The sequence below is a fragment of the Dromiciops gliroides genome, chromosome 5, assembly GCF_019393635.1.
Source record: "Dromiciops gliroides isolate mDroGli1 chromosome 5, mDroGli1.pri, whole genome shotgun sequence".
In the NCBI taxonomy this organism is placed as follows: domain Eukaryota; kingdom Metazoa; phylum Chordata; class Mammalia; order Microbiotheria; family Microbiotheriidae; genus Dromiciops; species Dromiciops gliroides.
In genome coordinates, this window is record NC_057865.1 from 280,925,945 (window position 1) to 280,952,695 (window position 26,751).

The window sequence follows — 26,751 nt, forward strand, 5'->3', positions numbered from 1 at the left end:
ATCTAACTTGCTCATGTTATAGATGAGGAAACTGAGGCTCCAAGAAACTAACACAGCTAATGTCAGTGGTGTCATCTGAACCTAGGTGTTTCTGACTTGAAGTTCAATACTCTATCCACTAGGCCACATTTCTTTTCTTTTCTTTCTTTCTTTTTGTTTTTTTTTTTTTGGTGAGGCAATTGGGGTTAAATGACTTGCCCAGGGTCACACAGCTAGTTAAGTGTCATGTGTCTGAGGCTGGATTTGAACTCAGGTCCTCCTGAATCCAGAGCCAGTGCTCTATCCACTGCGCCACCTAGCTGCCCCCACAGTTCTTCTAAGATGATGAGGGAGATGGATGAGTTCAAGGTGATTCTAAGCTTTGGAATCTGAGAGACTAAGAAAATAGTGCAGTTTTGGACTGAGATAGCCAGGTTCAGGAGGGAGCTGGTTTGGGGATTTTATAATTAATTCATCCCTGAGTTTGAGAGACACTGAGATGCTGGAACCATTCAAGTGGAAATTATCCAAGGGAAAATGTCTAACTGGTCTTTGAAGATATGACTGGCTCTCACTCAAGCAATCTGAAAGATTTTCCAGGCCTTATAAAGGACTTTTGCTAAATTACAACTCTCTCAGTCTCCAAATTGCAGAGGTGCTGACCTCCTTTGTCAGAGATTCTTCATCTGAGAGTTCCCAACACTAATAAAATCACATATTGTAGGGGGCAGCTAGGTGGCACACTGGATAAAGCACACTGGCCCTGGATTCAGGAGGACCTGAGTTTAAATCCGGCCTCAGACACTTTACACTTACTAGCTGTGTGACCCTGGACAAGTCACTTAACCCCCATTGCCCCGCAAAAAATCAAAAAAACAAAAACAAAAACAAAAAAATAAGTCAGGGGCAGCTAGGTGGCTCAGTGGATAAAGCACACTGGCCCTGGATTCAGGAGGGCTTGAGTTCAAATGCGACCTCTGACACTTGACACTTACTAGCTGTGTGACTCTGGGCAAGTCACTTCATCCTATTTGCCCTGCCCCCCCCAAATTAAAAATATATATACACACACACATATTTACACATATACACATACACACATATATCTACATATATCTATATCTATCTATCTATCTATCACAGATTGAGTCCCAGTTCCTGTCCTCATTCACATATATTCCCTTACCTGGCCTCTCTTGTGACCAGTGATGTACCACTCCAATAGAAATGGTCTTAAAATGATCTTCTCTTTAAATTGCAACTCTCTGCAATTTGGAACTATGACCAAAGGGCTATGGAACTGAGCACACCCTTTGATCCAGCAATACCTCTGCTAGATTTATATCCCAAAGACATCCTCCAAAAGAGAAAAAGACCTATTTGTACAAAAATATTTATAGCAGCTCTTTTTGTGGTGGCTAAGAACTGGAAATCAAAGGGATGCTCATCAATTGGGGAATGGCTAAACAAGCTGGGAAGTGATATGATGGTGATGGAATATCATTGTGCTATAAGAAATGATAAGCAGGATGACTGCAGAAAGGCTTGGAAAGGCTTGCATGAACTGATGTATAGTGAAGTGAGCAGAACCAAGAAAACATTGTGCACAGTGACAGCAATATTGTTTGATGAAGAACTGGGAATGACTTGACTATTCTCAGAAATACAATGATCTGAGACAATCCCAAAGGACTATTGATGAACCATACTATCCACCTCCAAAGAAAGAATTGATATTGATGGGACAGACTGAAGCATGTTATTTTTCACTTTCATTTTTTTCTTTTATTCAACTTTTCTTGTACAAACTGACCAATATGGTAATGTTTTACATAATTGCACATGTATAACCCATATCTGATTGCTTACTGCCTGCGGGTGGGGGGGAGGGGAAGGAGGGATAAAAATTGGAACTCAAAACTATAAATAAAAATGTTTATTACTTTTTTTTTTTAATTGCAACTCTCTCCTCCATTAGCACAAACAGTGGCTATTTTACTGTGCCTACAATGTTTTTAAAGTTCTTTAAGATCTTATACACTAGGGGCAGCTAGGTGGCACAGTGGATAGAGCATTGGCCCTGGAGTTAGGAGTACCTGAGTTCAAATCCGGCCTCAGACCCTTAACACTTACTAGCTGTGTGACCCTGGGCAAGTCACTTAACCCCACCACCACCACCACATCAGCATTAGCATCATTATCATCACCACCACCACCAATTTCATCTTTTATTTGGTCTGCAAATGTTTTCATGAAACGTTCCTGTTATTTGTCTGGGAAAGACTGTTAACTTCCAATTTCCTGTAGTTATGCTACAGTCCGGTGAGTGCCTAGGATTCTATCTATGATAGTCCAAAGCCCAGGATCATATATAGTATACAGAAGGTTTGCCGGAGAGGAGCTGGGGCCAGGTCATCTGAATCTCCCTTGGGTATCCTTAATGAGTGATGAGGCCTCACCATCAGGTTGGTACTCTGTCTGGATGATCTTCAGATCCCCGGGGGAGGTTGAACTCACCAGAGATCAGAATTGCTTCCAGTTACTTAGGCTTAGGTGCACGTCCTTTCTTTTTTTTCCCAGGTTATATAAAGCCTGTCCTTTTACTCAATCTCTGATTAACCCGAGTGCTTACATAGAACCTGAAGGCCCTCTTTCTTTTATTGTAGTGACTAGATACGAACTCAATTCTAGTGTTTTCCGGGGGACCTTGTCAGGAGGGGGTCAAAGACAACTCCCCTCTCCTATTTCCTTCTAGCTTAGCTTTGATGGCTCTTGACTGTGTCAGCGAAGGCTAGTCTTAGAAAGTGTAGTCAGAATTCATTAGCCAGAACCAGCCACAAACATCATCAAACCAGAGTCAGGGGGCAGCTAGGTGGTACAGCAGATAGAGCACTGGCCCTGGATTCAGGAAGACCTGAGTTCAAATCCGGCATCAGACACTTGACACTTACTAGCTGTGTGACCCTGGGCAAGTCACTTAGCCCCAATTGCCTCACACACACACACACACACACACACACACACACACACACACACACACACACACACAAACAGAGGCAGATAATTATTGGGATAACTCATCAGCTTTGAGATTCCACTTCATTACTACCCTCTGCCTCTCTGATTGGAAGCTGGGGCTGTGATCTCATCTCTCACCTGGCTGCACTCTTTTTTGGGGGAGAGGGGAGGGCAATGAGGGTTAAGTGATTTTTGCCCAGGGTCACACAGCTAGTAAGTGTCAAGTGTCTGAGGCTGGATTTGAACTCAGGTCCTCCTGACTCCAGGGCCAGTGCTTTATCCACTGCACCACCTAGCTGCCCCGCCTAGCTGCACTCTTTTGGGGATTTATCTGACTGTTCCTGTGTGGGGTACCTTCTCCTCTCCCTCCATCCATTTCCCTTCCCATGCTCCCCCCGCAAGCTTTTCACGTTCCCTTTCCTTATTAGATTGTAAGCTCCTTGGAGACAACGACTATCTTTTTTAAAATTTGTTTTCCCAGCATTTAGCATAGTGCTTGGTACATAGTAGGCATTTAATAAATGTTTATTGATTGGTTTATTGAGATAATTAGGAATTTATAATACTATTGGCTACCTTCAAACAGCTAGATAGGATCAGCGGGGCATAGATTTTGAGCTGGGAGGGAACCTACTGGTCATCTGGTCCAAGCTCCTTATTCTACAAATAAGGAAACGGAGACCCAGAGAGGTCAAGAAACTTGCACAAAGTCAGATGGGTAGTAAGGAGCAGGGAGAGAATTAGAACCCAGGTCCTCCACCACCAAGTCCAGCATGCCTTCTACTGCATCACATGGGCCAATAACAACGACCTTGGGGCAGCTAGATGGTGCAGTGGATAGAGCACCGGCCCTGGAGTCAGGAGGACCTGAGTTCAAATCCGGCCTCAGACACTTAACACTTACTAGCTATGTGACCCTGGGCAAGTCACTTAACCCCAACTGCCTCACTAAAAAAAAACAACAAAAACAAACAAAAAAAACCAACGACCTTAATGGGGATGGACACAGCAGAGTCAAGTTGGTTTTCTACTTACCTGTTTCATTCTTGAGTGTAGACACCTTGTAAGCTTTCTTGTACAGAATCACGCAGATTGTCAGAACAAGAAGGAACAGCAAAATTTGATTAACTGAAAATTTAAAAATAACAAATGAAGACCTAATTTATCAAATCAAAATCGATTGATAAACTTGTCAAAAAACAGCACCAACAGACTGGATTAGGAATCAATGGGTTGGTTTCAAATCTCCATTTTACCATGTCCTACCTGGGTGACCTCTAGCAAGTCACTTAACTTCTCAGGGCCTCAGTTTCCCCATCTATAAAATAAGGAACTAGAGACATCCAATGCCCTTTCCAGCTCCAAGCCCATGATGCTATGATGACATGTATATGACTAATCAATAGGAACAACGTAGGTTTTGACCTATTATTAGATTATGACAAATATAATTAGATAAGCAATTAAGTAGTTATTATAAATGACAACAGCATTATTCATTACATGATATCAAATTAATTATGTTAAACAATATAGTACTGAACAATGATTTATGTTATTGACCTGTTTAACTTCTCTCTAAAGCCATAAAAAGTAGAATAACTAGGGTTTTGCCTCTGATGCCAAAATTTAGAAGGTTCTGATAGTACTTCATCTTAGGAGGGGGAAATAGCTGCAATTTATAGGCTTTAAGGTTTTCAAAGCCACTTCTTATATTATCTCCTCACAAGAACCCTGGCAAGTAGGTACTTGCTACTACTACTACTACTGCTGCTGCTGCTGCTACTACTACTACTACTACTGCACTACTCCCACTCCTTCTACTACTACTATTCTTATCACTGCTCTATTATTCCTACTCCTATTACTTCTTCTTCTTCTTCTTCTACTACTACTACTACTACTACAATACTCCTACTTCTACTACTCCCATTTTATAGATGAAGAAACTGAGGCACAGAGAAGTTAAGTGAATTACCCAGGTTCACACAACTAGTGAGTGTCTCAAACTAGTATTCCTGACTCCAAGCCCAGTGGTCTATGCACTCTACCATCTAGTTGAACTTAGCATCTAGTCGGCAAGAATAATTACATAAAACAGGAGGCTAGCAGATGGACATTTTCCAGAAGAGCTCTTTCTACATCCTACTACCCTGACCCATAATGGGTTGGCTCTTATCATTCTCACCCCAACTGAATTGCCCTGGGTGCTAAAATGGTTAGTTATAGCTCTGTTTCCTTTTATGAATTGTTAGGCTGATCTCTTTTGAGTAACCATGGATCTCATTGAGAAGACCCTGTTGCATTCCAGGGCTTGATGAAGCCAACACAATGTCTTCTGCCCACAGAAGCATCTGGAGAACCCCACCAGCTCCAGGGAATCCCTTCCCCCATTTGGGCTCTGAGAATCGTATCTCCTGGAGTGGTGGTGAACAACTTTAATGAATGTTTATCTCCCTGGTATGTGCCTCTTTGACTATTAACCAGACAGTTCTTAAATAGTATTATTTATGTGGTTGCATTTCTGAGTAATCTCATACGATTTTAATTTAGGCAAGAGAGGCTCTTTGTCAGAGGGAGAATGTTTAAGACCAAAGTTTGCTTTACAGTGTCCAATAATTTTGTGGATCAACAATATGTATTCTCCTTTATATTAATTATGATAATAATATATTCCCATTGCGCCTTGGGGTTTACAAAGCACTTTCCTCACAATGATCCTATGACATATCCAAGTAGAAGTTATCAGTCATCCTATTTTACAGATAAGGAAACTGGGGTCTAAAAAGGTTGTGACTTCAGTACAAGGGTGATAGCAAAGTGTGAACTAAGTCAGTTTTTAATCTACTAATTTTGCCATACTTCCTGGAGAATATGGAAGAGCTATTGAGTGGCATGCTGATTCTGGTGAATGGCTATATCAATATTAAATTGATGAATATCCGACTCTTATTGTAGGGAAGCGAACAAGCATTTATTAAGCACCAACTATACGCCAGACACTGTGCTAAGCATTTCATAAATATTATCTTGTCTAGGTTTATTGCTCAGTACTCTCCACACACTGTTTTCTATTCTAGCTTACTTTTTTTTCTGTTCCCCGTATGAAAATTCATCTCTTGTCTCTATGCTTTTGCCTAGGCTGTTCCTGACACCTGGAATACACTTCCCCCCCCCCCCCCCCCCCCGCCCCATCTTTTAGAACTCTTTGTTTCCTTCCTAATTCAGCTGAAGTATTACTGCCTAGAAGAAGCTTACCTGATCTCTGTTACTCATGCCCTCCTACTTAATTACTTTGCACTCTATGGATTTTATATTTCCTTAAAATGCATGTTGTTGGGGGGCAGCTAGGTGGCGCAGTGGATAGAGCAACAGCCCTGGATTCAGGAGGACCTGAGTTCAAATCCAGCCTTGGACACTTAACACTTACTAGCTGTGTGATCCTGGGCAAGTCACTTAACCCTCATTGCCCTGCCCCCCCCCAAAATGCATGTTGTTACCCAGCTTGTCCCACCCTACAATGTAAACTCCTAGAGAGCAGAGTGAAGTTTTTTTAGTCTTTGGACGCCCAATGCCGAGCACAAGGTAGGTGTTTCAGAACTGCTTGTTGGTTGAATGATAGGGCTCAACTTGACAATTACACAGCTTTGACCATAATTAGTACTTAATAAATGTCTGTTGGATTAAATTGCTACTTTATGTTTCCCCCATTCGGAACCATTCACATCCCAGAGCTTAAGTCACATTTTGACTTGCGTGCTGGAAAATAAAAATAAAGTCACAACCTTTGTCTGATGAGAATGAATTTTATTTTAGAAGAGAATGATTTTTTTTCATTTTGAAGAGGTCCAAGATTGGCCCCTAGATTTTTTTTCCTTTTAAAATATTTATTGATGTCTGTTTTTTCCTTCACCTCCATTTCCAAATATATCCCTCCCTACTCCCCTACTGAGAGAGATGGCCCCTGTAACAAAGAATAAAAAAGAAAAAGGAAAGGAAAGGAAAATAGATCAGCAAAACTAGCCAACACATCAACAGGGAATGACAGTCCACACCTACAGATTATCATATTTCAAAATATTGTGGGTCCTGGAGAAGCTGTAAAAACCAAAGGTGCACAGCTTTGATTCACAAAAATCCTACTAATAGCACTGACCAGCTGAGCCTAAGGTCACTGGGACTTTGTAGGGTTGCATCAGAGATTAGGAAAGGCATCTTCGAGGTCCCAAAAAGGAAGAGATCTGAGTTTGGCCCAAAGAAGCCTACCCAAGGTCAGAACAAAGAGGAGACGGAGGGGGCTAGATTTGGGGTGTGGTGATAGGGAAGAGAAATTGCAGAGACTCAGATGTAAGTTTGGAGCAAGGAAAAATTTCCTACCAATTATAGCTATCTCAATAGGGAATGGATTATATCATGAGGTAGTGAGTTCCCCGTGACCGGAGTCTTCAAGCAAATGCTGGATATTGTCAGAGAAATAGAGGAAATTCTCATTCCGGTGCTTAAGTCTCTTCCCCACCTGAGGTTCTGAGATAGTTGAAGCTGCTGCTTAATGCTGGGACTTTTCTCTGCCCCTGTTCCCTCATGTCTAAAAGATAGCTTAGGAGGAGAGAGTGGAGCTGGTGACTTTGCACAGCCCTCCCTCACTTAAATCTAATTTACTGCAAGTCATGACAGCACTTCCCGAGGCTCTGATCCTTTTCAAGAACAAAGAACAAAGAGCAACAGCAAAACAGGGTCAGTACCCCATATTACACAGCTATTTTGAGAATCAAGTGGGATAACGAATGTAAAATGCTTTGTAAACCAAAATATATATGTATATAGAAGTGCCAACTGTTATTTTTGTTGGAAAATTACTTGCAGGGAATAGAGAAGTGACGTGTGTAATGCTTAATAAATGCTGGTTGGATGGAAATCTATCCTATTTAGAGCTGATTATTTAAATTTTTCTATTTCTTTTTTTTTAATCATCACTAACTTGACAAACGTCAATAAACACACACATTTCCTTATACAAAGAAGAACATAGAGGACTGTATCTAACACCATGAATTAGATTCTGTTGGTGGGTTTTTGGAAGGGCTCGTCTGGTCTCTTCCCAAGGAGGCCCTGGGATGGATGAGATGGCAAATTATTTTGCTTGGCATGGGGGGAAGACTTCATCTTACTTCTGAGCTATCTGAACAGGTCTGTTAGCCTGCTATTAAAATAAACATTGCATACCAGTGCATTTGCCATAAGTCGAGCTTTCCAGCTATTGCCATGGGCAAGGGTGTTTGGTTCCAAGCATCTTTTTTTTTTTTTAATTTTTATTTATCGGTTCCAAGCATCTTATGGAATGGAATCAAAGCCTGAATATTTGGGTTTCCTGACTCTGCCAAAGACAATCTTACTCTGGACTCAGTCCAGTGCAAAACAAATCAGCTGGACGGACGATTGGAGGAGGCATATGCTGTCATTCTCCCCATTGGCCAGCTTGACATTCAACCAGCATCCTCCAGTCTGGGAATCCTGCCAAACATCTGTATTTTGCCCATTTAAGGCTAACTTGATAGCATTTGGGATGAATAAATCTCTTAACAGGGTTGTTTTCCGTAGCTGACTTGCTCTAAAAACTTGGAGCCACTTCTGCGGCTGTCACCTTAACATTTTAGTTGTCAACTACTTCCCAGAGGGAGTGGGGAGGGGAATCTAGATATTCAATTTTCTCAGTGCGGGTAAAATTCCAGTGTGGAAACCTTTCCCCATTAACAATGAATCAACTGCCTGGGGGGGCGGGGTGCAGCTTAGAGGTGTGCCTTGCCCAGGGGCACACAATCTCTTAGTGAAGCCTGAACTTGGGTCTTCCTGACTCTGTTGCATCTCTTTTAAATGCAACATACGCGGGCAGCTAGGTGGCACAGTCGATAGAGCACCAGCCCTGGAGTCAGGAGGACCTGAGTTCAAATCCGACCTCAGACACTTAACACTTACTAGCTGTGTGACCCTGGGCAAGTCACTTAACCCCAATTGCCTCACACACACGCACAAAAGAATGAAATGCAACATATGAAATGCACAGGATCCTAGGTTTAGGAGGGACCGTAGAAGCCACTGTCTAGCTTTTTAAAATTTTACCATTAAATGTTTTATATGATTGCAAATTTATAAACTATATCCGACTGCTTACCGTCTCAGAGTGGGGTGATAGAATTTGGAACCCAAAACTTAAAAAATTTTTTTTAATTGTTTTAACATGTATTAGGGGAGAGGTATAAAATATTATAAAATGAAAAAAATTAACATTGATGAAACTGAACCAGGGAAAGAAAATTACTTGGCTAGGGTGATGTGGGTGGTAAGTGGCAAAGCCAGGATTTGAATTCAAGTTCTCTGACTCCAAAGCCCAGTGAACCTTATTGCCTCCCTTCAGAGTCTCAGAACTGAAAGGGACATTCCTCTTCTGTTCAATCCCCTCAAGTTACTGATGAAGAAACTGAGGGCCACAGAGAGGAAGGGATTTGTTTAAGGTCCCGTAGCAACTTATCAGTGAAGCCAGGTCCCCAGTCTAGTGCTCTCTTTGTCGTGCCCCACTGTATCTCCCTAAAAAATTGATAAAATAGCCCATTTTCCATAGGAATATATCCAAAAGTTGTCAGTTGCCTAAACGGGGGGTAGCCTACCCAGATTCCCCACAGCTACTCCAACAAAAGGAGGTTTGCAGGGCAGCTAGGTGGTGCAGTGGATAAAGCACCGGCCCTAGATTCAGGAGTACCTGAGTTCAAATCCGGCCTCAGACACTTGACACTTACTAGCAGTGTGACCCTGGGAAAGTCACTTAACCGCTATTGCCCCGCAAAAAAAAAAAAAAAAAAAAAAAGGAGGTTTGCACTAGACTGAATAATGAACAAGAAATCCAATGAGAAACTACAGTAAGTGATGCTTCCTCACAGAACTATCTTCTCAGCCAGAAGCACAGAGACAATAGGAAAGGAACCTCCAGTAAAGTGAGAACCGGTGCCAAGAGATGGGACCCAGGAGGCCTGCAAGCCTCTGAGTACAGAGGCAGCAAGAGAGGAGGGCTCCCTTGAGAAAGGCCAAGAATGCTGGGGGTGCTCTAGGGTCAGGAACCTTGGAAGCCCTCTGAAGCCTGAGTGGGGAGTGAGTCAATGAGTTTGGTACTGATTCAAACAGCACTCAGACTCCAGCTCCAGGGGCTCGGAGGTCACCGATATTCTGCCCTGAGATGCCAGAAGGGGCCCTGATGATCCAGCTTTTTGAACTTCAAAGATCCAGAGGAGCCTAATTCTGGGAGGTGGAGACTACGGAGAGAGCCCTGGGGACCACTCAGAGATGACCATGCCACCCCAAAGTGAATCAGAGGGCTGTTTAGTCATTTTTCAGTCGTGTTCGACTCTTCATGATGCAGGAGGGTTTGCCATTTCCTTCTCCAGTGCATTTTACAGATGAAGAAACTGAGGCAAACAGGGTGACTTGCCCAGGGTTGTGCAATTAATAAGCATCTAGGGCCAGCAGTCTGTCCACTATGCCACCTACATGTCTAACAACTGGGGAGAGAGAAGGGATTAAGAGGCAAGAAAATGTCAAGGAAGGAATCATACTGAGCAAAATTAATTTCCTTCTCCTCGAAGGGAGGGTTTAAAGGAGTAAAAAAAAGGAAAAGTAAAGAAAGATGAGAACCTTAGTTTTCCTCTTAGACAATTAGAAAACAGATAAACAAATTGTGATATATCAATGCAATGAAATTTTGTTGTGACATAAAAAATGAAAAGGGGGCAATTAGGTGGTGGAGTAGATAAAGCACCAGCCCTGGATTCAGGAGGACCTGAGTTCAAATCTGGCCTCAGACACTTGACACTTACTAGCTGTGTGACCTTGGGCAAGTCACTTAACCCTCATTGCCCTGCAAAAAATAAAAAAATAAATTAAATGAAATAAAAAATAAAAAACGAAAAAAGATGATTGTAGAGAATTCTGGGTAGTATAAACTGATCACAATAAGGTGAGTAGAAAGCGAAGGATGATTTATGCCTGGATAGCAACACTGGAAGGAAAAACCAGTTTTAAGAATTTTAGTGCTCTGAGCATTGTGATGACCCACCTGTCTTAGGAGGACCCCAAGCAGGTTACTGATCTCCTGACAGAGGATGACAGAGGCACTAGAGCAGAAAGAGGTGCATTTTTTGGACATAGCAGGGTCTGAATTCATTTTCTTTGGCTATGATTATTTGTTACAAGATTTTTTTCCTTTTTCTTTCTCTCGGTTTTTCGCTGGGGGGGAAGGGAGGGATCTAGAAAAAAGGGGGCTAGCAATAGCGATGCCCCAGAAGAGAGAGCCATAGTAACATTTTTTTAATGCACAGAAGAAAATACAAGAAAGCTCAGAAGAAAGCAGACAAGCAGGCATTTTTGAAAGAAGCATGAATAATTTAATATGTGCTCTTTTTAAAGCAAGCAGTATGAAACGGAGATTCACACTTTCATACCAAGTCTTTTTGTGTTCTGTCGTGTGGGTGGAAATGCTATTTTTTTAGTGTTTAAGTTTAGAATAGCAACTTTTTTTTCCAAAAGAAAACTTTTAAAAATAAGGAAAAAAGTAAAGCTACCAACTTACTTCTTCTTAATAGAGCCATGTGTTCATGTGGCTAAAGGCTGTCACCTGTGGATAGAGAAATTGAAAAAGAAAGAATCAAATCAACATGGAAAGCATAAATATAGCTTAAGAACTTTAGCTCCCATAAAATGTTGATAGGGGAAGGTGGCTTGGCCAATCATTCCTCACCTTTCCTAATCTAGAATTTGGAAAACAGAACATGGATTTCCAGGATATTGTAACTCATTTTAAGGCCAGCCTCCCATCTCTCGATCTGAACTTTCCAAAGGTGTATTTGTCCTACAATTAGGCTAATCTTAATTTTTTTAAAATGCTAAATTAGGGGCAGCTAGGTGGTGCAGCGAATAAGGCACCAGCCCTGGATTCAGGAGGACCTGAGTTCAAATCCAACCTCAGACACTTGACACTTACTAGCTGTGTGACCTTGGGCAAGTCACTTAACCCTCATTGCCCTGCGAAAAAGTAAAAATTTTAAAAATATGTTAAATTAGTACATTTGGGTTTTTTTTAATACCTCCATAACATTTTCTCAGAGTCTCCTTTGCTAGATCATCAATCAGTGCCTGCCTGATACCATAAGTGTGGGTATACCTACAAGGCTCTGTCCTGGGCCATCTTCCCTCTCTTCACCTACCTCCTCATCAATTTCATCAGCTCACATATGTTTAGATGTCATCTCTACTCGGATGACTCCCAAATCCACATATCTAGCTCTAACTCATCTCCTAAACTCCCTCATCAAGTCTCCCTGGGCATTATCTAGACCATCAAAGTCATCATTAGCACTACCACCACCATCACTATCAGCATTTCATCATCAGTACTACCATGAGCACCAAGATGAGACCATTAATTCTTAAATCATGAAAGTGAGTCAGTTTCTGGCTGCGTACTAAGAGCTAGATGTAGTGACTGTTAGAGCAGGAAGGCAGCTGTTGGAGGTGAAGAAATACGGGATATCACAGTGTATTCTATTTCTTCACACAACAAAAAATTGTGATACACTGTTGGGAAACAGTGAATTAGGGGAATGCATGGGCAGAGATTTGACTTGCATAGTTAATTACTGTGAAAAAAACCAGCCCCATTCTTCCTTTGGTTCATGGGAGGGTACAGTGTATACCCACAGAAGCTCTGGTGTTCTTACACTCTGCCATTCAGTCAACAAACATTTATTAACTACTTTTGTGTGGCTGGCAATATGCTGGGAATACAAAACCAAAACATGTTTCTTCCCTACTTTCTCTTCTTGCGTATGAGGGAGGGACAAAAGATTCTTCTGAAAAGATTCTTCTAAGCACTCTCCCAACCTTCATTTGCCACTTTAAATGAGGTGCAATACAAATAAATGTTTATCTGGCACCAAATAGAATGTTTGTGTGTTCTATTGAATGTGCATCAAGTACATTGACAAATATGGTTCTGTTTTCTCTGGGATCCTGGAAGGGTGATACCTTCATAGTTTGGGAGTTTGGGGCCCCAGAGCTGGGAAGTTCCTGCCTAGATATGGGGCTGTTACATTAAGAAAACAAGGCAAGATCGATAATCAGAACGATGGACCATGGAACTTAAGGACCAGAAATAAGTGATGCTTGAAACAGTACCTGGGTCCAAACAAGGATCACATCTTTGTCCAAGAAAATTAGCCAGAAGCAAGTTCTGGGGTCAGTTGTAGTACAGTTCACTGTTTATTACACTGGTTATAATCAATCAATCAGCATTTATTAAGTTCCTATTATATAATGGGCACTATGCAAGATACTGGCTATACAAGATTAGAATGATATAATCCCTTCCTTCAAAGAGCTTACATTCAGGGATGAGAATGTATACATATGTAAGACCAAGGTATTCCAAAAGTCTCACTGCAGTTTTAGCTGCTAAGGTTTAAAACTGCTTTAAGACTTTTAGAACACACAATATATACCAAATAAATGCAGGGTAGTTTTGGAAGGAGGACTAGAAGTTAGGAAAGGCAGCAAAAGCTTCATGGAGAAAGTAGTGCTTGAAATACATATTAAAGGAACTGAGGTATTCTATGAAGCAGAGGTGAGAAGGTAATAGAATAAAGGTAGAGGCAGATGGCTGGTGCAAAGATGTAACACCATGTGTGAAGAATAGAGAACGGGTTAGTTTGGTAGGAGGGGGAGCAAAGAATAATGAGGCTGGAAAGATTTGGACAGGTTGTAAAGGGATTTAAAAGTCAAAAAGAAGAGTTTATATTTTATCTTAGGAGCAATAGGATGGGTAGCCAGGTGGTATAATGGATAGAGCATTGGGCTTGGAATCAGGAAGACTCATCCTTATGAGTTCAAATCCCTCCTCAGATACTTACTAGCTCTGTAACCCTGGCTAAGTCACTTCACCCTGTTTGCCTTGGTTCCTCATTTGTAAAATGAGTTGAAGAAGGAAATGGCAAATCCCTCCAGAACCTTTACCAAGAAAACCCCAAATGGGGTGATGAAGAGTCAGACATGACTGAAATAACTAACAACTATAGGGGGAATAGGAAGCCGCTGGAGTTTATTGAGTAGGGGAGTAACACGGTGAGATCTGAATTTAAGGAAAATCACATTGGCAGTAGCATGGAAAATGGACTAGAGAATGGAAAGACTGAACGGAGGGAAACTTATCAGGAGGCCATCAAAATAGTCCAGGCTAGAGGGTGGACTGGACTAAGGTGGTTGTTGTAGGAGTAGAGAGGATGGGTTGGATGTGAATAATGTAGTAGAGGGTTTGGAGGGAAGGACAATGAGTTCTGTTTTGGACATCTTGAGTTTGAGATGTCTCCAGGGCATCCAGTTTGAAACACCCAATGAGATAGAATCTGACTGGTGTGTTTAGTTCTGGAGACCGCATGGTAAAATTGATAAGCTGGGTAACAAGGGTCAAAAATAAGGTGTTGAGGGGGCAGCTAGGTGGCACAGTGGATAAAGCACCGGCCCTGAATTCAGGAGGACCTGAGTTCAAATCCAGCCTCAGATACTTGACACTGAACTAGCTGTGTGACCCTGGGCAAATCACAACCCTCATTGTCCTGCAAAAAATAATAATAATAAGGTGTTGAGTTTCGCAACAGTATAATGTAAGCTCCCTGAGGGCAGGAAAAGTTTTATTTTTGTATCTGTAACCCCAGTTGCCTAGCACCATGCTTTTCACATAGTAAACACTTAAATTCTTGGCAAACTTAACAGATTTAAATCCCTAGAGTTCTCTCAATTTGCCCGGCTTGGTTGTTCAGTGGATGCAATGATGTTTTTTCATACTTATGGAGGGATCTAAGTATTTGTGTTGCCTTGATCCCTATCTTCATAGAAGCATGGGGAAAGAGGATTTTAGATTTAGAAGGAAACTTAGAGGTCAATTTCAATTTTATTTTACAGATGAGGAAATTGAGGATTCCTCTAAGACCCTTTCAGACTGGAAAACCACAATTTCAACCCCTCACTGTTCAACTCTAAGAGGTGGTTGCACAGGCATAATCAATCCTCAGTTAACTACGATTCTATTTTCCATTCTTTGGGGCATAAAGCTTATGAACTTTGGATCATAGAGCTTTCTCATGGGTCACATGAAAGAGGCTAATAAAAGAATGCAAAAATTACAATAACCGACATGCATGTTGTGTTCTGTAGCTTAATCTCATTTGAATACAAGCAAATTAGGGCTTATTTTTAAAGCAATTTCTGACACAGGGTGGGCCAATATAGATTTAGTCCAAGTTTCTGTACCTACTTTTTAAAAAAATTAATAAAGTATTTTATTTTTTTCCCGTTACATGTAAAGATAGTTCTCAACTTTTGTTTATACAGGCTTTCCAATTTCAGATTATTCTCCCTCCCTCCCCTCCCTCCCCTCTCCCCTAGACAGCAGGTAATCTGATATAGGTTATATATTAATGTTATTATGTGTGTATATATATATATATACACATAATAACATTAATCCTATTTCTGCATTAGTCATGTTATAAGAGAAAAATCAGAGCAATGATGAAAAACCTCAAAATAGAAAAAAACAACAGAACCAAAACCAAAAGAAATAGTATGGTTCATTCAGCATCTATACTCCATAGTTCTTTTTTTTTTTCTTGGATTTGGAGATCCTCTTCTATCATGAGTTCCCTGGAATTCTTCTGTACCATTGCATTGGTGAGAAGAATATAGTCCATCACAGTAGATCAACACTCAATGTTGATGATACTGTGTCTGTACCTACTTTTAATGCACTTTTTTTTTTTGAGGCAATTAGGGTTGTGACTTGCCCAGGGTCACACAGCTAGTAAGTGTTAAGTGTCTGAGGCCGGATTTGAACTCAGGTACTCCTGAATCCAGGGCCGGTGCTTTATCCACTGCACCACCTAGCTGCCCCCCTTAATGCACTTTGTGTGTGTGTGTGTGTGTGTGTGTGTGTGTGTGTGTTTTAGTGAGGCAATTGGGGTTAAGTGACTTGCCCAGGGTCACACAGCTAGTAAGTGTTAAGTGTCTGAAGCCGGATTTGAACTCAGGTACTCCTGACTCCAGGGCCTGTGCTCTATCCACTGCGCCACCTAGCTGCCCCCCTAATGCATTTTAATGCATCTTTTAATAAGTTTTTTATTGATGTCTTTTTATACCCTCCCAAAGAGCCATCACATATAACAAATAGTATTTTAAAAGACAAAAAAGAAGAAATTAGGTAGGTGGTACAGTGGATAAAGCACCAGCCCTTGATTCAGGAGGACCTGAGTTCAAATTTGACCTCAGACAGTTGACATTTACTAGCTGTGTGACCCTGGGCAAGTCACTTAACCCTCATTGCCCTGCCCCGCCCCCCAAATTTCTCCAGCAAAAAGGGATCTCGAGTAGAAAAAGTTTAAGGAGCCCTGCAGGGATCACAACTCCTTTTCATCAGAGAAATTTTTACACAGCCCTGGGTATATAACATAAAATAGGTATAGAAATCAAACATTTACTGCCAAATTTTTCACGACCCCCCCCACATTCGGTTATATAACCCCCATATGGTAACTACAGTTTAAGAACCCCTGTCCTAGACTACCCCAAGCCCTGAACATTCTGAATAACTGAGGTATGTTCATGGCTTCCTATGCACTTGAATTAGCTGGTGAAAGGTTACAGAATCACAGCATCAGAGGGGCAGCTACACAGCACAGTGGATAAAGCACCGGCCCTGGATTCAGGAGGATCTGAGTTCAAATCCGACCTCTGATACTTGACACTTACTAGCTGTGTGACCCTGGGCAAGTCACTTAACACTCATTGCCCCCCCCCCAAAAAAAAAAAGGAAGAAGAAGAAGAATCCCAGCATCTCAGAATTAGAAAAGATCTCAAAAATCTTCTAGTCCAGAGGGTTTTAACCTGGCGTCTATAGGTAGATTTCAAGGGTTCTATGAACTTGGATGGGGAAAATTTTCTTTTCACTCACTTCTTATTGTAATTTATCAATTCCTTCAAGTATTTAAAAACCTAATTCTGCATAGTTAAAAAGCTTCATCAGACTGACTGCCAAAAGGTCATTTCAACGAAGCCCACATTCTAGTCAGCTTTTTGGATGCCTTATCCCACTGTTGATTCATTTAAATAAAACCCCCACATCTGTTTCAATCAAATGGATATCTACCTAACTCTGCCATCTTCTACTTGTGGTATTTATTTTCTTTAACTTTATATTCCTCTCCATTCAATTTAGTCTTATCTCGTTTTATTGAGATTTTTAAAAACACAAACATCACTCAATCTTTTAGCTATCCCTCTTAGCTTTGTGTTATCTGAAAATCTAACAAACTTTCCTATTTGTACTTTTATTTAAACAATTGATGAAATGGTTAATGAGCACAGATCCAAGCAAAAATTCCTGGGGCACACCACTGATTATGAGAACAGTAAGAACTACTGACATTAATATAGTACTTTATAGTTTGTAGAGTACTTAGAGACCACAAGAAATTTCCTTCCATGGTGACATCAAGCCATTAATTTGTGCTCATTTTTTTTGATGTCATGTCAATTTCCATTTTTTCCATTGGTAGAGTGAAAAGTTTCACAGAGTGAGAAATTAGTCAGGTTGCAGAAAAATCATTTTATTTTAGTTTTTGTTTAATGGCCATGAAATAAGTCAACTTGTTTGCTTTTCCTTTCCTCTTTCAATTATTTTAACCAAACTGCCAGAAGTTGAGAGAAAATGTCAAAGGATTACTAGCTTAATAAAGAGGTTCGTTCTTCATCTCTGGCATGAAATTTTTAAAAAATACAATCCCCTCAAGCAAGTTTGCATTGATGAAGCCTTGTTAAGACTTAACAGATTTTATGAACATATTGATAGCATGCCCAGTGCTGCAAGGGATAGCATGGGTTCATACCATGGTGTCAAACTCATATAGAAACAAGACCACTAATCTGTACGTATGGCTACATACTGAATTAGTTTTAAAATGTAATAACTATGTTTTAAATTGTATTTTCATTTATTTTGTTAAATATTTCCCAATTACATTTTGTTTTTGTTTTTGCAGGCAATAGGGGGTTAAGTGACTTGCCCAGGGTCACACAGCTAGTAAGTGTCAAGTGTCTGAGGCCGGATTTGAACTCAGGTACTCCTGAATCCAGGGCCGGTGCTTTAACCACTGCGCCATCCAGCTGCCCCCCCAATTACATTTTAATCTGACTTGGGCCAAACTCAGAAGTACTGTGGGACCCATGCAGCCTGCAAACATGTTTGACACCTCTAGTTGAGTGGATAGAAGTTAAACTTGGAGTTAGGGAAAATAGGATTTGAATCCTCCCTCAGACATTAAGCAGCTTTGTGACTGTGGATAAGTCATTTAACCTCTTTGTGCTTCAGTTTCACATCTATAAAATGAAGATTTGGACTTGATGATCTCTGAAGTCCCTTCTAGTTCTAAATCTACAATCCTATAAGTAAAAAAGAAGAGTTCACAAAAGGTATTTCTGGGTCTGCATCTGTGTCAAAAAATAAATAAACAAAAAAAAAGAAAACTTAAGCAACTTCATAGGATCTTGGAATCTCAGAGCTGAAAAGAACCTCAAAAGTCAATGAGTCCAGGGCAGCTAGGTGGCACAGTGGATAAAGCACCGGCTCTGGATTCAGGAGGACCTGAGTTCAAATCCGGCCTCAGACACTTGACATTTACTAGCTGTGTGATCCTGGGCTAGTCACTTAACTCTCATTGCCCCGCAAAAAAAAAAGTCAATGAGTCCAACTCCTACCAAAAGTATGAACCTAGTCTACACTGTCCCTCACAAGTGATCACCCTAACTCCACACAAAACCTTCAGCGACAAGGAAATAAGTGCCTCTCACCTAAAGCCTACTTCTGGGCAACTCCAATCAGTAGCTGGTTTTACTTGATGCCAAATAGAAATCTGCCTCTCGACAACTTCCACCCATTGTTCCAGTTTTATCCTTCATGCCCAAGCAATGAAAATTTAAGCTTTCTTCTATCTGAGTCTTTCAAATAACCAGACAGCATCCATGACTTCTTGAAATTTTCTCTATTCCAGGTTGAGCATCTTTAGTTCCTTTGATTGATGCTTCCATGGCATGGTTTTAAGTCATCTCACCGTCTTGATCATCTTCCCTTGGATGCATACCAGCTTGTCAATATCCTTACAAGGTGGAGAAAAGGCTTATGGGTCTAGCTTATTAGTACTACTAGTGAGCATTTAATCTCACAAGCTAAGTCCAATTTTGGGCGGGGGGCAACGAGGGTTAAGTGACTTTCCCAGAATCACACAGCTAGTAAGTGTCAAGTGTCTGAGGTCGAATTTGAACTCAGGTCCCCCTGAATCCAAGGCTAGTGCTTTATCCACAGTGCCACTTAGCTGCCCCTCCAAATTTTGTTTTGAAAGACAAAATTATAATAAGGATCTTCATGGATCAATGAACTAATATAGACAAAATGCTTTGTAAACTTTAAAGTATTAAAGAAATGTCTGCTATTCATAGTTATAGTCAGAACATTATTCCTGTTTCTTTCCAAAGTTAGGTCTTATGTCAGATAGTAGAATTTTCTAGATTTAAAAGAAACTCCAGAGAAGGAGGAGGCATAGATATTTTACAGAGTGGATAAAACCTGGGTTAAATGTGCTGTTTTGTTTTCGTTGTTACTGTCTTCTTTTTGTTTTATTTTTCATTCATTCACAAAATCTGCTCTTCATGTCAGTGTTAGAAAGGCAGAACAAAATAAATTTGAAAGTAACATAATACAACCTACCCCCTAAACATTCCTGGGCATTTTGTCAACCAGGAAGGTTCAGTGGGAAAAGACAACCCTATTCCTCTCTATCAAAATCCTATCTTTCGGGGGAGCTAGGTGGCGCAGTGGATAGAGCACCAGCCCTGGAGTCAGGAGGACCTGAGTTTCAAATCCGGCCTCAGACACTTAACACTTACCAGCTGTGTGACCTTGGGCAAGTCACTTAACCCCAATTGCCTCACTAAAAAAAAAAAAATCCTATCTTTCAAGATCAATTTCAAGTCCTTCCTTCTCAGTGAAGTCTTCCCTGATATCTCTGGCTCATCCATCCCAAATGATTGCATATACTTTGAGATTTAATCACTGAGCATCCTGGTCATTGAGAAATTCAAATTAACTCTAATTTGTAATTTGATTCTATATTGTATTTCATATTGTAATTGATTCTGTATCAGCTTAAGTCCCCTTTCTATGTTCTTGAGTTGAGCCCAGGAATTTAGCTTTCCCCCTGAATTGGTTTAAAATTATAATTAATAGGAAAAACTGTTATCCACCATACCTTCAGTTCCCTGGAAACAATCTGATTTGGTATATTGTCCATAACAAAGAATATCATCCATCCTTGCCTGTCCTCATATAATATGGGAGGGTCTTGTCTCCCTAACAAACCCTCCTAGGAGCTAGGGAGTCTGCTATCCCTAGTCCACTAACAATGTCCTCTGAATGTAGATGGATCCCATAAATCAATCAAGCAGTCCTTAACAACAGAGAGGAGTAGTTACTAGCCACAGGTGAGTGTTAGCCTGCTTTCCTTGATGTAACCAATCATGTTGTCCCCAACCCCATGGTGTTATCTGCGCTGTAACCAATTACATGTCTCCCCAACCTACCCAATTCACTTCCTTGTTCTGTTGTACTTCCCTAAACTATATGAAGCCTAGTAAGCCCTACCTTGTGATCTTTGGTCATTAAGAGAGGCCACTAACCCAATTTATTGGTTATTGCTACCTTAACTGAAGTCTAGGGAGCTTAAGTGATTGACCCAAAATCTTATAGGTCATTGGAGTTCTTCATTATTTTGCACATTCTAAAGGGGCTATACAGGACAGGAAGGTGCTTGTATTTCCATCCTCAATCCTATTGGATTAGATATTGGAGCCATGGTGATCTAGGTTGTTGTTGTTATTTGTCCTTCATTCTGGAAGAGGACCATGACATTGGGGAGGTAATGTCATGACAGTCAATTGGATTTAAGGCTGCAAAGTCACAAGTCTCACTCTATCCTCCAGAGCCATCTGGGTCCAGTGGCAAGCTATACACCAGGACAACTGAAGATGGCCCCGGATGTTTAAGACAATTGGGGTTAAGTGACTTGCCCAGGGTCACACAGCTAGTAAGTATAAAATGTCTGAGGCCAGATTTGACAGGTCCTCCTGACTCCAGGGCCTGTGCCACCAGCTGCCCAGTGATCTAGGAACAGAGGGATGAAAACAAATATAACCCCAGTGTGATGTAATGGACAGAATGCTGAACTTGAAATCTGGGCTCAGCACTGGACTCTGTTTCCTATGTCATCTTGGTCTTACTGGGCCTCAGTTTCCTCAAGTGTAAAATGAGATGATTGGGCCAGATGACTTCTGAGGTTCCTTCCAGCTCTGGATTTATCAGCCTATGATCCCACAATGATGCTGGGGGCAGGGAAGGGTTGGAAAGATCTTCTGATGAAATGGCAAGGAGAGTTGGGAATATGAAGAATTCATTTAATGAAAAAGCCAGGGGAGAACCTCAGAATAGGGACCAGAGAGAGAAGATAAAAAGGGAAATCAGCTTTTTAGGGCCTGAGTTTAGGGAATGGCAGTGAAATTGTGTGTGGGAGGGTAGCTTCATGGATTGCAATGGAGGGGGAGGGGCAATGAGGGTTAAGTGACTTGCCCAGGGTCACACAGCTAGTAAGTATCAAGTGTCTGAGGCCAGATTTGAACTCAGGTCCTCCTGAACCTAGGGCCGGTGCTTTATCTACTATAGCACCACCTAGCTGCCCTCTTTCGTGGTTCTTCTATGGCATAAAACGTGAATGAGAAGCATGTGGGAGTTCCCAGTGTCTAGGTATACAGAAGGTAAAATTCCAGGAATGCTATGTCTGATGCAGGATGTCTGACTACCATACCACTGGCCAGTGCACTGAAAAAAAAATTGTATGCTTTAAAGCATTACAGAAATTAAAATTATTATTATCATTATTATTAAATTTCATTATGTGAAGCAAAGGGAATATCAGACAGAGTTCCTCTCTTTGCAAAAAAAAAAAAAAAAGGCCATCTGGATAAAAGATCATCTGAATGTTGGATCCATACACCAAACATCCAAAGAATTGCTTCTTAGGTCTTTCTTTGTCCAGATGTTTTGTGACACGCAAACACAACCAACATGTTTTCTTTCTGTGATGAAAACTCCGCTTTGACTTGTATCTTATTCAGCCAGGACATCACCTAGCATTTATTAAGCACCTACTAAGTGCTAGGAACTGCACTAAGAGCTGAGGATACAAAGAAAGGTGAGAACAGTCTGCTCTCTAACCCATCAAGTCCAATCCAAGCTGGAAGACAAATCCCCTCTTCCAGAGAAGATATCATTCAGTCCTTATCCAAAGACCTCGGGTAATATTGAACCCACTCCCTTCCACTATTGGACAGTTCTAGTTGTTAGGGGTTTTTTCCTTATGGGCTTAAACTTGCCTCTCAGCAGCTTCTACCCATTCTCCTGATTGTGCCTTCAGGGACCAAACAAACAAGTCTAATTTCTCTTCCATGGGCCAATCCTTTGATTCGTTTCAGCTATTTCTCCCTTCACAACCAATATTTTCTCTGGATTTTCTTATTAATTTACCCTGTAGATTTTTTTCTTATATTGATAAGTCAAAAGTAATAAATATTGCAACATATTAAAAAGTTTCCCAAAACGACCCTCTGATTGCTTTTGGCCAAATGTAATGTAAAAATGTATATTGATAGGCCAGAGAGTTTTAAATTATTAATGTGGTCACCCAAAGGCTGTGGTTTTTGGAGAGGAGAATCAATCACTAATTCAAAACCAATTATTTGTATCTCTGACTTTGTAAGAGGGAAGCAGTGTAATGCAGTGGTTAGCTCTAGATTCAGAGGACCTGGGTTCAAATTCAACCTCTGATATTTCCCACTTGTATGACATTGGGCAAGTCACTTCCCTTAATGGGCTTCAGTTCCTTCCTTGGCAAAATGAGGACTTTGCACTAGATGACCTTCAAGGTCCCTTTTAATTCTCTATTCTCTGAAGTGCCAACCTTCCTATAAAACATGTTCAAGGGGGATCAGCTAGGTGGAGCAGTGGATAAAGCACTGGCCCTGTATTCAAGAGGACCTGAGTTCAAATCCTGCCTCAGACACTTGACTCTAGCTGTGTGACCCTGGGCATGTCACTTAACCCTCATTGCCCTGCAAAACAAAAACAAAAAACACATATTCAGCCTCCAGGTATATCTGAGTCTCAGCTTGTTTCCATGGATACAATCTGATACAAATGATAAACTGGAACCAGAATGTAGATATAGATATATAGAGATACACATATATATGTATAGAGATATATATATGTGTATATCCTTATACACATATATGTGTAAATACACACACATATATATGTATATCTATAAATCATATATAGGAATATATACATAAATCAAATTATGATTTCTGTACAGGGGATGCTGGGAACTCCCTAGGTAGAGATTCCCTTCACTGTTGCAGATAGCAAACTCTTCTGTAACTTCCAACCTTAAAGAGCTAACTGGAGCCCTGAGGGAGCAAGACTCCCTTACCACCACCCAGTGAGTATGTGCCAGAGGAAGATTTGATTGCGGGTCTAGACTCCAAGGCCAGCCTTTCATCCCTTACAACCTCCTATCCACTTCAGTATGCCACCTCTTCCTGGATTTACTAGTTTTGCAGAATTGTTTTCTTTGGGACATGAGAAATAGGAATTTAAATTCTGAAGAAAGGTTGACGGTGGGGAATCTGACTGTCAGAGCTTAACTCCCTGAATCTACTAGCAAAACAAGAAAGAGGGAAAGAAGGCAGCAGGACAGTCAGATGAAGAGCCTGCTCAGGAATTTCTGTTTAAGAATTCTTTTACCTTGAATATATCGAGGGCAGGACTTAGGGCTCCTCAGTCCAGATCGGCGGCAGAGAGGAGGACATTCAATTGCTGGCCACCGCCCTTTTTGCTGCAGCTGCTTCATCCAAAGATCCCATTGGCAATCCTGGGGATCTTGGAGGCCCCAAAGGACCAAGGTTGCATTTCCCAAAGGGAATTCCTTTTTCTCTGCCTTGCTTTGAGTTTACTTTGGAGCCACTCTGGCTTCCTCCATGCCACTGCTGTGAGGCAGCTCAGAATTCAGACGTTGCACTGGAGGGAGAAGGCAATCTTCTAACTACTTCCAGATGTGTTCTGTGGCATGCAGTCCAGCCCTGCCTCATCTGCCAGGACCTCCTCCCGGCTCCCCATCCAGCCCTGGGAGTACATAGCATGTCAACCACGAGGCTGCTCAGAAGGAGCTAAACAGGAGAAAAGGCCAACTCCAGTCTTTTGAACTGCTGAGCACTTTGTCCTTCTCTTTGGGGATTAAGGCAACTTGTAGAAGAAGAGAAACCGGGAGATGGCCAAGGATCATGGAAAGCAAATTCTTAACCTCTTTGCTTTCCTGAAGTTCCTTTTTACTAAGATCCTGCCATCTTCAATCTCTCTTCCCTTTCTCTCACCACTCCCCCCCTCCTCCCTCCTCCTTCCTGCCTCTCTGTCTGTCTTTCTCAGTATCTGTCTGTCTGTCTCTCTGTCTATCTCTGTCTATCTGTCTGTCTCTCTCTCTTTCCCTCCTCTATCTTTGTCTCTGTCTGTCTTTCTATCCTTCTCTGTATCTGTTTCTCTGCGTGTCTATCTCCATCTCTCTCTCCCCCTCCACTCCTTCCTTTGTCTCCTCCTCCCCTTCTTTTTCTTCTTTCTCCTTCTCCCTCTCCTCCTTCTCTCCCTCATACATACATACATGCAATGTGACAGGGTTTTTCCATCAGGACAGTGATGTGAAAGGAGTCTTCCAGCTGGCATATTTTGTGGCTGACCCATACAGGCAACAGGCAGCCAGGGAACCAACCTTGGCAATACTCTAAGTGCTGTTCTGTTCTATGCAGCAACTAACTAGTTCTCAGATCCTTAGAAGGCGGAAAAAACAGCACAGACTGAGTGTGGAGCCCTTACATGGAGACTGTCCGGAGGTTTTCTGGCATAACAAAACTGAAGAACAGTGAAGAACACTGAAGATGGAGAAAGACTTTGGAGTCAGGTCTCTGAGACAGAGACAGAGACAGAGAAGGAGTTGGTGGGTGAAGAGAGGGTTGATTTATATTCATTCCAATACTTATCAATGTTATTCTGCTCAGTTACCCTTCTCCCAAGGGGCTACCATGGGATGGGAGATACCTTAATAACTCCAAATAAACTAGAATGTTAGAGATTGGAGAGACCTTACAGATTATCTAATCCAAGGGTTCTTAACCTTTTTCATCTTCTGGATCCCTTTGTCCAACTGATGAAAACCATGGACTCCTACTTGGAATAGTATTTTGAAAAACACAGAAAATAAAAGAAATAGGATTACAGAGGAAACCAAATGTTAAGAATCTTTGATCTTTGATCTGAAAAAGAAAAGGGAAAAGAATATATGTACAAAAGTATATTCTAGAAGTTCTTTTTTGTGGTGGCAAAGAATTGGAAATTGAAGGCATGCCCATCAATTAGGGAATGACTGAACAAATTGTGGTATGTGACTGTGGTGGAATACTGTTGGTGAGAAATGATGAGTAGGATGGTTTCAGAAAGACTTTAGCCCTTAACAGAACTGATGCAAAGTAAAGTGAGCAGAACCAGGAGAACATTGTACACCGAAACAGCAAAACTGTAATGATGATCAACTGTGGAAAAACTTAGCTACTCTGATCAAGACAATAATCCAAGTCCATTCCAAAGGACCCATGATGAAAAAATATTATCCACTTCCAGACACAGAAATGATGAACTCTGAGTGCAGATTGAAGTGTATTTTTTCCCACTTTCTTCATGTTTCTTTTTAGGCAACATGGCTAATATGCAAATATGCTTTGCATGACTTCACATGTATAAATGATATTGCTTATCAGTGGGGGGAGGGGTAGGAGGGAAAAAGATAATATGGAACTCAGAATTTTAAAATAATGTTAAAGAAATATAAGGAAAAAAGAACATGAGATCCTTGATGGCAGAGACTTTCTTTTTGCTTGTGTTTGTATTTCCAGCACCCAGCACAATGCCTAGCACATAGTGAGTCTTTTTTTTCATAGTAAGTCTTAACTTAATAAATGGTACCTTTTGGGGGAAAAATTGGATCTGATCCAAGCCCTTTACCTCACTTATAGGGCAAAGAGAATTGAATTGAAATAGTCATCCAAGGTCATGTGTTGTGTTTGTGATGGTGGGAATACAACTAGACCTTAGGAAGAGAGACTGGAAGGAAGGTGCAAAGAAGTTACTTCCAGCCTGATTTCAGGGGGGGGAAAACTTCTTAATGATAATAGCTATCATTTATATAGCACTTTAAGGTTTGCAAAATACTTTAACAAAATATCTTATTTGGTCCTCACAACAGCTGGAAGATAAGTATTATTATTCTCATTTTCAAGATGAGGGAACTGAGGCAGATATAGGATAAGTGACTTCCTCAAGGTGACACAGCTAATAAATGTTTGAGGCTGGATTTGAAATCAGGTTTTCCTGATCCCAGGCATAGAGCTCCCAGAGGCAGAATTCAAACCCAGGTTCTCTGATCCCAGATCTAACACTTACCACTGTACCATGGTAGT

At 41.1% G+C, this 26,751-nt stretch overlaps 1 protein-coding gene across 1 annotated transcript in view; it reads right to left on the reverse strand.

Moving 5' to 3' along the window:
- GLT8D2 (glycosyltransferase 8 domain containing 2) overlaps window positions 1-24,217 on the reverse strand; it is a 39,719-nt gene extending 15,502 nt beyond the window's left edge. The window contains exons 1-3 of the mRNA XM_043968447.1: window positions 23,996-24,217; window positions 11,612-11,656; window positions 4,033-4,125 (exon numbers count right to left, since the gene is read on the reverse strand). Coding sequence (XP_043824382.1) covers window positions 4,033-4,125; window positions 11,612-11,630 — 112 coding nt within the window. The 5' untranslated portion in view covers window positions 11,631-11,656; window positions 23,996-24,217. The remainder of the gene's footprint in view (window positions 1-4,032; window positions 4,126-11,611; window positions 11,657-23,995) is intronic.
- Window positions 24,218-26,751: the final 2,534 nt, after the last annotated feature.